The sequence below is a fragment of the Montipora capricornis genome, chromosome 11 (genome assembly GCF_036669925.1).
Source record: "Montipora capricornis isolate CH-2021 chromosome 11, ASM3666992v2, whole genome shotgun sequence".
Classification (NCBI taxonomy): Eukaryota; Metazoa; Cnidaria; class Anthozoa; order Scleractinia; family Acroporidae; genus Montipora; species Montipora capricornis.
Genome location: NC_090893.1, coordinates 29,162,950 through 29,178,147, shown reverse-complemented (window position 1 = coordinate 29,178,147; position 15,198 = coordinate 29,162,950). Strand labels below are relative to the sequence as shown.

The 15,198-nt window shown below is 40.4% G+C and overlaps 2 protein-coding genes across 2 annotated transcripts; one reads left to right on the top strand and one right to left on the bottom strand.

The window, feature by feature from the left end:
• The first annotated feature begins 1,199 nt into the window (after positions 1 to 1,199).
• On the top strand, positions 1,200 to 4,453 carry LOC138024039 (E3 ubiquitin-protein ligase TRIM71-like). Its single transcript, XM_068871130.1, has one exon. The coding sequence runs from the start codon at positions 1,200 to 1,202 to the stop codon at positions 3,387 to 3,389; it is 2,190 nt and encodes a 729-aa protein (XP_068727231.1). The 3' UTR covers positions 3,390 to 4,453.
• Positions 4,454 to 7,573: 3,120 nt separating this feature from the next.
• LOC138023908 (E3 ubiquitin-protein ligase TRIM71-like) lies at positions 7,574 to 10,341 on the bottom strand. The gene has a single exon (XM_068870992.1). The coding sequence runs from the start codon at positions 10,164 to 10,166 to the stop codon at positions 7,977 to 7,979; it is 2,190 nt and encodes a 729-aa protein (XP_068727093.1). The 5' UTR covers positions 10,167 to 10,341; the 3' UTR covers positions 7,574 to 7,976.
• Between the last annotated feature and the right edge of the window lie 4,857 nt (positions 10,342 to 15,198).

Sequence of the window (15,198 nt, the reverse complement as noted above, 5' to 3'; positions counted from 1 at the left end):
GTGAACAGCGTGGAATGCTGCAGCCAAAAAGTCAGTAACGTGTTATTCCAACTGAAGGCTGATTCATTAAAAATTATGTATTCATCGGCTTGGTGAACACAAACCGCAAGGAACTGGCGAACAAATAGCAAATAAATAGCAAATCTTTTCAATGATGAGAGATTGCGATTGCGTAAATGCTCTCATTGTGTAGGGAATGTAGGCATCTTAAAACGGCCCCTCTGAGGCTCCTAAAAAGTCGATAATGGCCGCGCGAGTTTAAATGAACGCCATCGCTGGAATAAAGGCGAACCTTTGGTATTCCAAAAACCCCTGTGCCTCCAATAAAAAGAGTACGGGAGTGGCTCTAGCAGGACCTTCAAGTATTTGACTAAATCGCGTACTTGTTTATTATACATAGGGCTCGATTCTCGATAAACAGTTTGGCAAACGCAAACACGTTTGACCTGAAAGCGGTCATGAAGCAAAGTGACTAAATCCTCTATTGACAACGGGTCAGCGTGTACGAGATCGTTCGATTCCAGCTGTAAAATGACAATCTGGGGCAGAAGACTCAATCATTGGTAAATCAAAGGCACGTGCCTTTGCAATAGTTCTACCGCCAACACCATGCCATTTAATTTCGCAGGCTTCGGCAATGAGAAAATTGGCGTTAAGGTCGGGATGAGAGGCAATAAAGTCCTTTAAACGGCGGATAAAGGAGTGGCCAAGAATCACTACCCGAGGTGGAGCCATGCCAAACGTTTAGGGAGAATAAAGCCCTCTAAAAAAGAACTTAAGCAGCACACAACTTGCCTGAAAAATCTTGATAATCCAAGTTTAGTCCGTGAAGGAACAGCTAAGAGCGCCAGTCACGAAGATTGCAATCCCTTAACTAGACCTATCCTTACTCCGCCCTTATCTATGATTGGCTCATTTTTCTGGCTGAATGCATCTATTGCACGAGGAGGTCAAAGTCGACGACATAAATAGCATCATTCCTTACAGTAATAATGCCCCTTTTTGCGATTTTGAAATGGGTCAGTAAGTGCTAAAGTGCATTAGAATGACTAGAATGTCACTAAAAATCTCCTGTGACTCCAGCGACAAAGAGTGACCTTGAGAAACCACGAGATTCCCCTAGACTGGACACGGTCTCGTGATTTCAGTGACGTCACTATTTTTCACACACCCACATTTTTGCCCTGTTTGGCTTCATCATGGATGTTCAACAGCTATTCAAGAATCTTAGGAAGGAAGCAGAATGCCCATTGTGCATAGAGACAGTCAAAAATCCCAAGACACTACCATGTCTTCACTCATTTTGCCTGGAGTGTCTCGACAGACATGCAAACTTTGCAAGGAGACAGCTAAAAGCGACAATCAGGTGTCCGGTTTGCCAGACTTTATTCCCAATTCCCGAAACAGACACCTTCGACAAGTTGCCTTCATCGTTTCATCTCAACCGATTGGTGGATGTTCTCGCTCTAGAAGATGGCAGCGTACAGTCTCAAAGATGCAACAGTTGCGACGAGAACAACACTGCAACATGTTACTGTTTCGTGTGTCAGAATTTTCTGTGCGCATCTTGCTTTGAAGCTCACCAACGGTTGAAGGCCTCAAGGGGTCATCGCAATGTTTTGATCGACAAACTGCAAGCTCAAGATGTGCAACATTTGATCCGCAGACCCGTGATGTGTTCACAGCAGTATCATGAAGATCAACCCCTCGAATTTTACTGCGAAGACTGTAAAGTTCTGATATGCCACAAATGCACTGTAGTGAGTCATAATCGACACACCATGACAGACACACAGAAAGCTGCAAAAGAACAAAAGATGCAAATGGCCGAAGCTGTGGCGAAAGTAAAGTCGGAAATTGTCAGGTATGAGAGTGAAATTAAGAAACAAACTGACCTAAAAAGCAAAAACAAAATGGAAATTTTGAACGAAGAAAAGAAAATGACAGACACTGTGGAAAAATTGATTCGTGATTTGCGAGAACACGAGAGGAAAATGAAGGAGAAGTTTCGCGAAATTTATGAAGTGGAACAAAAACATCACGCAACGCGACTGGAAAACTTCGAGCTGGTGGCCATCCAACTGAAAAGCTGCGTGGAACGCTGTCAGAGTATCTTAGAAAGAAACTTCAGCGTCGAAATTCTACAAACAAATCACGCCATCCTGGAACGCTGCAACGAACTGTTTCAAGCAAGAAAACCCGATCTTTACAAGTCGCCACATTTACATTACTTGGTGGAAAAGAAATTCGATCTTATGGATCGAGTTGTTGTTACCAAGACTGATCCCTTAAAGTGCTTAGCTGAAGGTCAAGACAGCAATGAAGAAGGGGAAAGAAAGGAGAAATATTTCGTTATTGTTACAAAGGATTCAGAGGGATTGCAATGTTATCAACAAGATGATGAAATCAGAGTTGACATATTGACTCCACAAGGTGATCAACTTAGACTGACAGACATTAAAGACACCAAAGATGGCAAATACACAGTGACGTACACACCACAATTTGCTGGACAACATAGAGTAGACATCCTTGTGAATGGACAGCCGCTGACTTGTAGTCCTTGGATTGTGCAGGTTCATCAGCATCAATATCAATTTGCCTTTCAGTTTGGATCGAGTGGGAAGGGACGAGGAGAATTTGCTGACATTAGCGATATCGATGTGAGTGATAAAACGGGAACGATTGCTGTTGCAGAACAGTGGAATCAAAGAATTCAACTCTTGAGCTCAGATGTAAAGTTTCGAAGTGAGATAAGACTTCATGGTGTACCTTATTCCGTGGCATTTACAGACTCTGGTGAGCTGCTGACTTTAGTTCCGAAAAGGGACAAGAAGCTTCGTTTATTCAGTGAAGAGGGTCAGTTCATCAAACACATCAATGATAAACATCTTGATCAACCAAGTCACCTTTCCATTGCGAGTGATGGTCGTTTAATCATACCTGACTATGGGGACAAGAAAATCAAGGTCCTCTCCCCTGATGGGAATGACTTGCTCCAGTCCTTCAGTGCCCGAGACCATCGTAATCTCCCATTCTGCGCTATTTATCACAAGGACAAATTCTTTGTTTCTTATTCCTATGCTGCTTGTGTCAAGGTATTTGACAAAACAGGAGTGTATTTACGTGACATTGGCTGTGAGGGTTCCAATGATGGCCAGTTTAATTTTCCTGATAGACTCGTTATTGACAAGTACAACCGACTCATTGTGTGTGATGCACGTAACCAAAGGCTGCAGCTCTTCACCCTGAGCGGCAAGTTTTTGAGTAAATTGAAGGGACAGTATTTCGATAATAGCTTTCCTTTTTACGTTGCTATAAGCAATGATGACAGTCTCATAGTAGCTGACTCAGTCATCGGACGCGTTACTGTTTTTCATAAGAGGTGATAAAAGTGAAGACAAAATATTTGTTTGCCAGTTCGTTCTGTGATCGTTTCTATAATTTTAATAAATGTCACTAGAAACTCATGCCTTTAATTTAAGAATTACGGCTATTATTTGGGCAAAATTGACTTGTAACATCCTTTTGTCTTCACCTCGGGGGCAAGTTGAGTAAAATGGAGGGACAGTATTTTGACAATAGAGACCTTTAGATGTCCCGAAATCGGTGTACGGGTATCAGGTAGCGTCACGTTTTTTTTCACTTTGCGATGACGTCATCACTCTTAGACACCAGTTTACCCGTTGAAGAATTACGAGTAGCTTGAGAGAAGACATGACGGAGAAACAAGTAAGTTTTCATGACGTTTTAAGTAGAAATGTGAGTTCTGTGACTCCTTGGAAATGTTATTGCAAGTCTGTTGTGATATTTTTGCCAAATTTAAATTTGAACTGTAAAGAAAGCGTTCCCGAATTGATTTATGTGCCGCCGCGGCCGCCATCTTTGTAAAGAATCGTTACCAATTCCCGCACGTTAACTCTACGGGTATCTTAATGAACTTGAAATCTAAATAACAACCCCAGGATTTCCTTAGTTCAATAGTATTGTTCATTGTTTAATTTTTTGGTTTTATTTGTCAAACAGTTCCAATAAAAGATTAACTAAGTGGAAACAAACAATATCTGTTTTTTTTTTTACTTGTATAGTTTTTTTTTTTTTTTTGTTTTTTTTTTTTGCCAGTCTTCGTGTCTAGTATGTCCTTGGATGCATTAGACGAGCCTTGGAAGGCGTATTTTCGTGGTCACGGGCCAAGCATCATCTTCCCCGGATTTTTTAACCAACATCTTGAATTTCTGAAACAGAGGAAGTTTGGGGAGAGGAATAAATTGTGACCAAGAGGGTAGTTCAAAAGCGAAAGCTCGTCCCATACTCTCCCAACATCCATCCAACATGGCGACTCCATAAGACTCCTGTACTGCAGGCTAAAGCGCTGCCTTTTCAGTAATGACATCTTCCAACGTGCGAACGTTGTAGTCTTTTCCAATGATAAGTAAGTAGTAGGCAGTCTGTGTAACGTTTGCGAAAAAGTTATGGGGTGAACCCCTCCTGTGTTGTGTTCTGTCTCAACCAACATAATGATCAGCCTGGCTGGAATCTTTGCAAATAAGATCCTGCAAGTATAATGAAAAGGAATACTAATTTTACAAACATTGGTTAGAGCTTTTCTCTGACCCTTTGTTTGGCCCATATCTATTATTAGGACTAATACGCAGGTGGATTACAAGTCACCAAAAGTGCCTCACTATCACCTCGAAAAATCCTTTCCGGTTCACACTGTACTTCTCTGCACTCGTCTAACACTAATTCTTTGGTTCGTTAAACTCTCTCCGTCAAAGTGACTGTCTTAAGAGCTCTTAAAAGGTAATTTGATTTACGGCCGTGCAAGTAAAAGGAATGGATTTAATCCCGTGTTGACGTCACCGACTGCTTTGGATTGTGATGGTTGTTTGAAGTCGGCATCGAACCCATTCCTTCTTACTGCTCGATCGTTGATCAAACTATCACCACTTTTCCCGTCTTTCCGCAAGGCGAATGAAAAACTAAGTTTTCATCAAAAAGGTTCTGAAAACAATATATACAATATATTTGGGACGATCCCAGAGAATAAATAAAGTGATAAGTTTGTTGAGATGATAGGCACTTTAAAAGTTACACTTTAAGATATATTTTAAATTGACGACCTCGCCCCAGGTCGTCAGAAGATGTCTAAAAGTTACACAAGTTCAGGCTCAGGTTTATTTTATTTCACACTATTTACTGAGAATATCATGTACATGTAAATAAAAAAGTGCAGTAATGTTTACAAAATACAAATAAACTGTAATTGCGTTAGAAATTAGGAGAATACAATTTCAAATCTTGGGTATTCTGTGCATAGCGAGAACTGTAGCAAGTTTTCATTTTTCGTTCGTCTGCTTTTTCAGCGCCATCGTGGTAAATACTGACAGAGCGTACTCTTTAGCATAGTAAGGATAATGAAAAGCTCTAGCCTTTAATTATTCAAGTACAATTTTACTATCACATCTGCACTCTCTAACCTCTCGTGAAAAAGCAAGTTTGGTATTATCATGATCATCGATCATAAACCCAAATAATAGAATAAAGCTAAGAAGTCATTATTTTGTACCGATTTGAATCTTTTGTTCGCTGCATGCCTCGCATGAACCACAAACTAACGCGGATCATGTTATTACGTAAGCTTTAAATTTTACGACTGGGGAGCCTGTGAATATACTTGATGTAACTTGAAGAAGCATATAATTCTTTATATAAGATAGACGTGTGTCAAAGGCAAATAGAACGGTCACTTAGCACAGTGAGAAGCGGCTCTGCTGTTTTTTAAATCATTCAAGTGCAAAATTTCTAGCAAGTTAAAAGAAGAAAAACAAGACAAAACAAAACAAGACAAGAGTTAACATAGACCGATTGCATAAATGGCGGTCAAAAAAGTAATATTTTGTTTATGTGCTAATGAGACTCACTAGCCTCGCTCTCAAGCAACATTTCTTTTGTATTTTGTCCATGCAAACGAGGCTAGTGAGTCTGATTAGCACATAAACAAAAGAATATTCTCTTGGCCGCCATATATGCATTCGGTCTATACTTTTTGAGATAAAATGCAATATAAACCTATCGCGTTCTGTAGTTTTAGACTGAATTTCTTCCGGGTACACTGTTTTAAATTGGAATTATTTTGCAATCACCATGGTTGTCGAGGAATTGAATCTAAAATTTGCGCAATTTTTAGCAATGTAAATCCATGGGATCCATCAATGGTAGTGAAATGGTCATAAACTGTACTAGAATTTAACAAATAAGATCATCCCCATGAGAGAGGATGGGGTGATATCCCAGTAGACTTAAAAAACCTAAATGCCTTCATTTTTTCAAAAAAATTAAAACATTATCTGCTGTCAGAGCAACATTCTGACACTTTGTCCTAAAATCCTCCGCTCCTCTGTTCTACATTTATTTATTTATTTATTTATTTATTCTGTTCTCCATCTTTTGTTATGGGTAACTTAAAGTAACTGGGGGCCAACTCGAAAACTACTCATTTAATTAGCCTCCAGACTAAATATTTGTACACTATTCTAGTTCTTTTCATATGTATATATATTTAAGCTTGTACACGAGTGAATAAAGTGTTGTTGCTGTTGCTGTTGTTGACTCCTTTATAGGAAAGATAAACCCAAAATATAACATAAACATAACATAACATAACGTATTCTTATTCGCACAGATTCGGAAGTTATTGCTGGGAGAGACTTCCTCATAAGCTGCCTGCAGCACTAATGACAGCGAAGAAGAGCCGGTCAGTGGCAAGGACGGATTTAGGGGGGAGGCCGAGGGGGCCGCGGCCGCCCCTTTCAGTTCGTCGGAGATTTATTTTTTGTCAAAATATACAATAATTTTATAATTTTGTAAGCAGTCTGTTGGAGCTTTTGATTTTTTTAGCTAAAGCATGATTTTTTGCTAATAGTATGACCAAAGTTGTGCGAAAAAGCTTTCAATGTTACCGGCGTTAATGTTATCCTTTTGAAATTACGAAGAAGACTGGATGAGAATTACTTGTCTACAGTCAACCTATTTTACAGAGACTGTAACAACGTAAAATCTTATTGTCTATATATATAATTATGTATATTTTGGTTAGGTACAATGAGAATAACATTGTGACACGTACGTGCTTATGAGCTGTTCCATCAAATCAAGCTAGAACCCTGTGTTTATTGGGACTTAGCCGTTCGTTACAGGGTTCGACATTGGATGTTATTGAGGCATACATGCATATTAACGTGGTGAAAGATCAGCTGGCAGATATACGCAAGCATGCTAAAACAGTGTTTGCGCATTCAGTGCATGAAAAGATTCAGAAAATGGCTAAGAAAGCAGACGTAAAGATCACCATCCTGCGCATTTGTGGTATACAGACACTTCATTTGTTTCTTCCAAGGCTGTTGTGACTTTGGAGCGAAGAGTCACTAACCATGCATCATTATAACCACAACTTATAATTTTATTCAATATGGAATCCTGATATTTTACTTTCCAGATTGCACCAGAGTACCCAAATTTTCAAAATTTTCTGGGGGGGCATGCCCCCAGACCCCCCTAGAATGTAGCGCCTAAGGCGCTACCGAGGCACGCTAACGCGCGCTGATTAGTATTCTTATTCGGCCCCCACTTTCAAAAAATGCTAGATCCGCACCTGAGTGGTAACAACATAGATTACATGTCCAAAAGATATGCAAGTAGTTTATCTGAATACATGTTTTTCTTCATGTATATTGAATTTGTCAGAGGAAGCCGCCTCAACAGCTCTCTACAGCAACGATCACAGTGGAACGAAGCAGGTCAGTCATCGTCTCCTGATTTCTTGCAATCAAAATTACAAAAGCAACACACAATGGAAAACAATTTTTTCGACGAAAGTGAGCCAGAATGTCAACTGCAGTCAGTATTTCGCAAGGCTAGCACTCAGACTGACAAAACAGAGGTGGAGTCAGTGTTTCTTGATCCTATATTTATTTCTACCAATAAAAAACATAAATGCATTCCCTTACACTGTCGCCTACAAAGAGACTGCCATCATTATTGATAGCAACAGCACAAGGAGATCCATTTTCCAAATGCTGTCTCTTTAATTTACTCAAAAACTTGCCGCCCAGGGTGAAGAGTTGCAGTCTTTTGTTTTTGCTATCACACACAATCAGTCGGTTGTATTTGTCAATAACGAATTTGCCAAGACCATCAAACTGGCCATCATTGGACCCCTTACAGCCAATGTCATGTAAATACACCCCTGTTTTGTCAAATACCTTCACACAATTAGCAAAGAAATAAGAAACAAAGAATTTGTCCTGGTGACAAATAGCGTAGGATGGAAATACATCACAGTCTGGGGCGCTGAAAGACTGGAGCAAGTCATTCCCGTCAGGGGAGAGGACCTTGATTTTGTTGAAGGATCTGTCAGTTATGATTATACGACCATCACTCGGAATAGAAACGCAATTTGCTGATTCAAGATGTTCATCATTGATGTGTTTGATGAAATGACCTTTCTCACTGAATAGACAAAGCTTATTGCGGCTGCTCGGAAATAAAGTTAGCAGATCACCAGAGCCTGTAAATGCAAAGGACGAAGGCTCACCGTGACCGGCAAGGCTTATCTCCCTTCGAAACTTTCCTTTAGAGCTAAACAGTTGAATTCTTCCATCCAGATAATCTAGAACAGCAATCGCTCCCGTTTTCGGACTGACATCAATATCGCAAATGGCATAAAAGTCTCCTCTTTCCTCCCCTGCTGGTCCAAACTGAAAGGCAAATTGATACTGATGCTGGTGAACCTGCACAATCCAAGGACTACCAGTCAGCGGCTGCCCATTCACGAGGATCTCTATTCTATGTTGTCCGGCACACTGTGGTGCGTATGTCACTGTGTATTTACCGTCTTTGGTGTCTTTAATGTCTATTTTCACTTGATCACCTTCTGGAGTCAATATGTCGACTCTGATTTTATCATCTTGTTGATAACATTGCAATCCCTCTGAATCCTTTGTAACAATTACAAAATATGTCTCTTTTCTTTCCTTTACATCCTTGCTGTCTTGACCTTCAGCTAAGCACTTTGAGGAATTAGTCTTGGTGACAACAACTCGATCCATAAGATCCAATTTCTTTTCCACAAAGTAATATAAATGTGGCGACCTGTAGAGATCAGGTTTTCTTGCATTTAACTGTTCGCTGCAGCGTCCAAGGATGGCGTGATTTGTTTGCAGAATTTCGACGCTCAAGTTTCTTTCCACGATAGCCTGACCTTCTTCAACGCAGTTTTTCAGTTGGGTGAGAACCAGCTCGAAGTTTTCCAGTCGCGTTGCGTGATGTTTTTGTTCCGCTTCATAAATTTCGCGAAATTTGTCCTTCATTTTCCTTTCGTGTTCTCTCAAATCACGAATCAATTTTTCCACAGTGTCTGTCATTTTCTTTTCTTCGTTCAAGATTTCCATTTTGCTTTTGTTTTTTAGGTCAGTTTGTTTCTTAATTTCACTCTCATACCTGACAATTTCCGCTTTCACTTTGGCCACAGCGTCGGCTATTTGCATCTTTTGTTCTTGTGCAGCTTTCTGAGTTTCTGTCATGGTGTGTCGATTATGTCTCACCAAACTGCACTTAAGGCAAATCAGAACTTTACAGTCTTCGCAATAAAATTCCAGGGGTTGATCTTCATGATATTGCTGTGAACACATCACGGGTCTGTGGATCAAATCTTGCACATCTTGCACTTGCAGTTTGTCGATCAAAACAGTGCGATGACCCCTTGTTACCTTCAAGCGTTGGTGAGATTCAAAACAAGATGCACACAAAAAATTCTGGCATACGAAACAGTAACATGTTGCCGTGTTGCTCTCGTCACAACTGTTGCATCTTTGAGACTGTACGCTGCCATCTTCTAGAGCGAGAACATCCACTAATCGGTTAAGATGAAAAGATGAAGGCAACTCAACAAAGGTTTCTGTTTCAGGAATTTGGAATGAAGTCTGGCAAACCGGACATCTGATTGATGTTTTTACCTGTCTTATTGCGAAGTTTGCAAGTTTGTCGAGACACTCCAGGCAGAATGAGTGAAGACAAGGTAATGTCTTGGGATTTTTGACAGTCTCTATGCACAATGGGCATTCTGCTTCTTTTTTAAGAATCTTGAAAAGCTGTTGAACATCCATGATGAAGCCAAGCAACGCGAAATGAGGGCGTGTAAAATAGTGACGCCACTGAAATCATGGACTGACTCTGTGCAGTCGAGTAGGTCTTCGTGGTGTCTCAATCGCACTCTTTCTTGCTAAAGTCGCTTAAAGTTTTGTTTTGGCATTCTAATGCATTTTGTTTGTGGTAAGCCATTTCAAAATCCTGAAAGTTTGCTTTGTTTGAAAACGTAGAAACCGTGTGCTGCAAAGAAAAGAACTAATCAGGCGGAAAACACAACCGCAAACAGCAATAATCAACGGATTCCTGAAATAACCAAATATGTTCAGCGGTTCTTTATTCTTGAGTACAGATATAAATTCTAACTGAATGCAAGTTAATATAATCATAATAATTCATTGAAAACACATTTCTGATCTAACTTACACTGCTGTGTATCCTCGGAAGCTAGGAAAGATCGGAGAAGCGGCCGCACGGACCTACCACCGTAAATTTCATAAATAAAATCAAACTCTAAAAGAAAACTATTTGTGGAGAAGCAAAACTAAAAGCCCCTTAAACTCGCTTGGAGCGGCGGTTAAGTACACAAGACAAGAATCCTCAGAAATAAGCAAGGAGAGCCTTTTTTTTTTTTTCTTTTTTTTTGAGTTGCCGGTTCCCATGCCCTTTCGTTTTTCTCCTACTTTTGCAAAGATTTTTGGGATCGCCGGGGGGGGCAAACAAACCAGTTGATTGTGCTGCTCGAGTTAAAACACGCAAGAAATTTGGGAGATTAGAAACATTCCAAAAAGAGGTTCTTCTAGGATTCAAAGAAAATATAAATTGTTCGAGTTTAAGAAGTAGTCATAGGTGGTGGCGATCACTGTACAATGAGTGGATCGATATCCAGAGCGACAGACCAAACCGTCTTGAGGTTTTACTCTCCTCGAAACAAACAAAGAAATGGCAGCTTGGGAGAAATGGGGGAATTTCTGTATCCCACAATGCACCGCTCCGTATCGTCTAATCAACTTTTCGGACCCGCATGATCAAGTCAAATCGTAAATGGTTTGAACCCAGGAGTCATATCATAAGTAAGTAAAGTAGGATCGTCAGGGTGAGTGTAGTCCTGAGAAGGACTGTTTGAGATGACATTGACTGACGTCTCGACAACAACAACCTGAGCGGAAGTCATCTTCAGAGTCAAGTGATTTGTGTAACGTCAGTAGATACTACAAAAACTTCGGTCGAAGATGTCACTGGTCAACTTGAGCAATGACATCTACTAGATTTCCAGGTTGTCGAAACGTCGGTCAATGTCATCTGAAACAGTCCTTTTCAGGACTACATACACTCACTCCGATGATCGTACTTTACTTCAAGAATTGTGATCAAGTCAGTTTGAACGTGGACACGTTCGAAGAACAACCGTGGCAAGTCGAAGTCTTTTGCGAATGCAACCTTCTGTATTTACACTGTATGGACTTAAGTTTCAATTTTTCGTTCGCCATTCCAAGTTTACCGTTTTTAAAGCTGAATGGAGTGTTTGGGCACGTTAGATTCCCAGGTTCGCAAGCCGAACGACGAATGGTTGTTTTACCAATTCAAGAAGCGACTAAGTTTTGACAAAGTTGAAGGACGTTGTTTCTTCTTGTGTTATTGAAGTCAAATCAAGTGTTAGCTTTTAGGTAAATACAAAATTAATACAGTCCTACTATTCCAGCGAGCGCCTTTGGCTACAATTTTGACACTCTGAAAATATTTTGGAAGATGATTATAATAGCTTATTTATCCCACTTGTTTTTCAGATTCATCCCGAAGAAGTTGAAGAAGGTTTCACCGAACGGGACATCCTTATAATATGGGATTTCTCGGTAAACCCTTCGATGTCCGTTTTATCTTCAAGCTCCCTTGTTCGACCTAAAATGTCTAGCGCGACCGACAACTTGCCTCACATGCCCCTTGTTGGATTTGAATCGCATAAAGGTAAAGTATAGGTAAAGTCACATTATTTAACGTCGGTAGTTCAAGCTTCAGTTACGAAACTGGTATCAATGGAAGCCGACGGTGCGTCTTTTACCCCTCTCCCTCTGTCAGTGCTCCGTTTCACGGATATTTAAAGCTATAGCTACACGGGTCAGAGGAAAGTGGAAACAGACGTTGAAGTCACCGAGGATCGAACCGAAAGCCGCGCACTAGAAAACTGAGTAACGACTGCCGAAGGAACAGAAAGAATTTCTTGCGCCGCTGAAATGAAAAGGCTATCGATATTGGAGGGTCATTCGAACTCTGGAGAGGAAGATGAGGGTGAGGATTTACAGGAACAAGTTTCAGAATCAGAACAAGAAGAAATTGATGAAAATCCATGTGCAAGCCCCCCTAATTTTACAGTTAATTTCGTCCCTTCACAGTAGTAGTATGGATCCATTTTGACAGGTAGTCATCAAATGACGTCATCAATAAAAAAGACAAAAGAAGGGGGCGTGTATAAATTAAGGGCAAGTTGGGGCATGACGCAACGCAAAATAACCCTAACACGTGAAACACATGCTTCGCATAAATTAGGGTTAGGTTAATGAGATGCCAGTCACGTACCTACACGAGATGAGAAGGCGAAGCGTGTGCATAAATTAGGGGCAAGTGTAAACATATAACCCTTGCTCCACAACACATGGAAATTTATTCAGTGTAGGAAAATGTATTTAGTGCGGGCGTGTGTGGCGCCGATAAAATAAATCTGTGTGTGCATATCATTTTCTTATGAATATGAACAAGGGTCATATTTAAGCGCGGCCTTCGATACCCTCTTGGACCATTTTTCCTTGCAGTATGGTGTCCTTCAGGGATCCTGTCTCGGTCCTGTATTGTTTATCATTTACGAAACCAAGCTTTTTGAGATTGTAAACGCACATCTACCCGACATTCATTGCTACGCAGATGACTCTCAGCTTTATCTGTCTTTTAAACCTGATTCACAAGCAAGTCGGGATCAGGCAGTTATGGCAATGCAACACTGTATAGAAGACATACGTCACTGGATGCTGACTGACCAGCTTAAGCTAAGTGACGACAAGACTGAGCAAACAACAATATACATTTCATGTAAGCTATCAGTTTTTGAGCACTTTATACATTAAATTTCCTAAAACAGGCTGCAATATTTTAAATAATTGTAGCCTGCAGACTGCAATATTTTTGATATTGCAGCCTGCAGACTGCAATATTTTTAATATTGCAGCATGCTTATTTATTTACAGTTGTTTTGCCATATTAAATACTACAATCGTTGATTTAATGCAGACAGAGAACAATAGAATTTCATGGGGTATAGTAATTATAAAATTCAAGCACTTTAAGGACCGACTATTTAACTCTTGAAGAGGGGGGGGGGGGGGGGGTGGGGGAAGGGTGATTTCTGGTCAGCAAGTTTTTTTTTTTCGAGCAACCTGGTGGACTTAAGGAACAGAAGTCAACGCATCCCGGTCAATGGGATCCTCTTTGACCATTTTTCCTTGCAGAATGCTGTCCTTCAGGGATCCTGTCTCGGTCCTGTATTGTTTATCATTTACGAAACCAAGCTTTTTGAGATTGTAAACGCACATCTACCCGACATTCATTGCTAGGCAGATGACTCTCAGCTTTATCTTTCTTTTAAACCTGATTCACAAGCCATTCGGGATCACGCAGTTATGGCAATGCAACACTGTATAGAAGACATACGTCAATGGATGCTGACTGACCAGCTTAAGCTAAGTGACGACAAGACTGAGCAAACAACAATATACATTTCATGTAAGCTATCAGTTTTTGAGCACTTTATACATTAAATTTCCTAAAACAGGCTGCAATATTTTAAATAATTGTAGCCTGCACACTGCAATATTTTTAATATTGCAGCCTGCAGACTGCAATATTTTTAATATTGCAGCATGCTTATTTATTTACAGTTGTTTTGCCATATTAAATACTACAATCGTTGATTTAATGCAGACAGAGAACAATAGAATTTCATGGGGTATAGTAATTATAAAATTCAAGCACTTTAAGGACCGACTATTTAACTCTTGAAGAGGGGGGGGGGGGGGGGGTGGGGGGAAGGGTGATTTCTGGTCAGCAAGTTTTTTTTTTTCGAGCAACCTGGTGGACTTAAGGAACAGAAGTCAACGCATCCCGGTCAATGGGATCCTCTTTGACCATTTTTCCTTGCAGAATGCTGTCCTTCAGGGATCCTGTCTCGGTCCTGTATTGTTTATCATTTACGAAACCAAGCTTTTTGAGATTGTAAACGCACATCTACCCGACATTCATTGCTAGGCAGATGACTCTCAGCTTTATCTTTCTTTTAAACCTGATTCACAAGCCATTTGGGATCACGCAGTTATGGCAATGCAACACTGTATAGAAGACACACGTCAATGGATGCTGACTGACCAGCTTAAGCTACATGACGACAAGACTGAGTATTTACTCATTTGAACAAGACAACAACTGTCTAAGATCAGCGCAGGCTTTCTTGCTGTTGGTGACCATCAGATTACTCCAGCTGAAGAAGCCAAGAATTTGGGCTGCTGGTTTGGTCAGCAACTTAGTATGGGGACACAATCAATAAGATTTGTAGGGCATCTTATTTTCACCTGCACAACATTCCATGCATAAGAAAGTATCTATCAACTAAATCAACGAAGAAGTTAGTGCATACTAGTAGAATCGACTATTGCAATAGTTTATGATACGGTTTGCCGCAAACACAGCTAAGTTGCAGCGTGTTCAAAACACAGCCGCGCGCCTAATTTGCAACGTTTCCCGCTTTGATCAGATATCGCCTGTGCTTTTCAGTTTTTACCGGCTGCCAGTGCAATTTAGAATTAGATTTAAGATACTAGTAATTACATTCAAAGCTATTCACGGGCTTGCGCCGGAATATATCAATGATTTAATTGGGATTAAGAGTTCATCGCGCTTTTCTTTGAGATCTAACAATGAGCTTCTCCTTGAGTTGCCAGAGAGAAGTAAGAGAACATTGGGGAAGAGGGCTTTTTGTGTCGCCGCCCCAAAGCTATCATAATGGAACTC

Excerpts from the sequence above, each read along its gene's own strand:
- LOC138024039 (XM_068871130.1), top strand. The coding sequence starts at position 1,200 with ATGGATGTTCAACAGCTATTCAAGAATCTTAGGAAGGAAGCAGAATGC.
- LOC138023908 (XM_068870992.1), bottom strand. The coding sequence starts at position 10,166 with ATGGATGTTCAACAGCTTTTCAAGATTCTTAAAAAAGAAGCAGAATGC.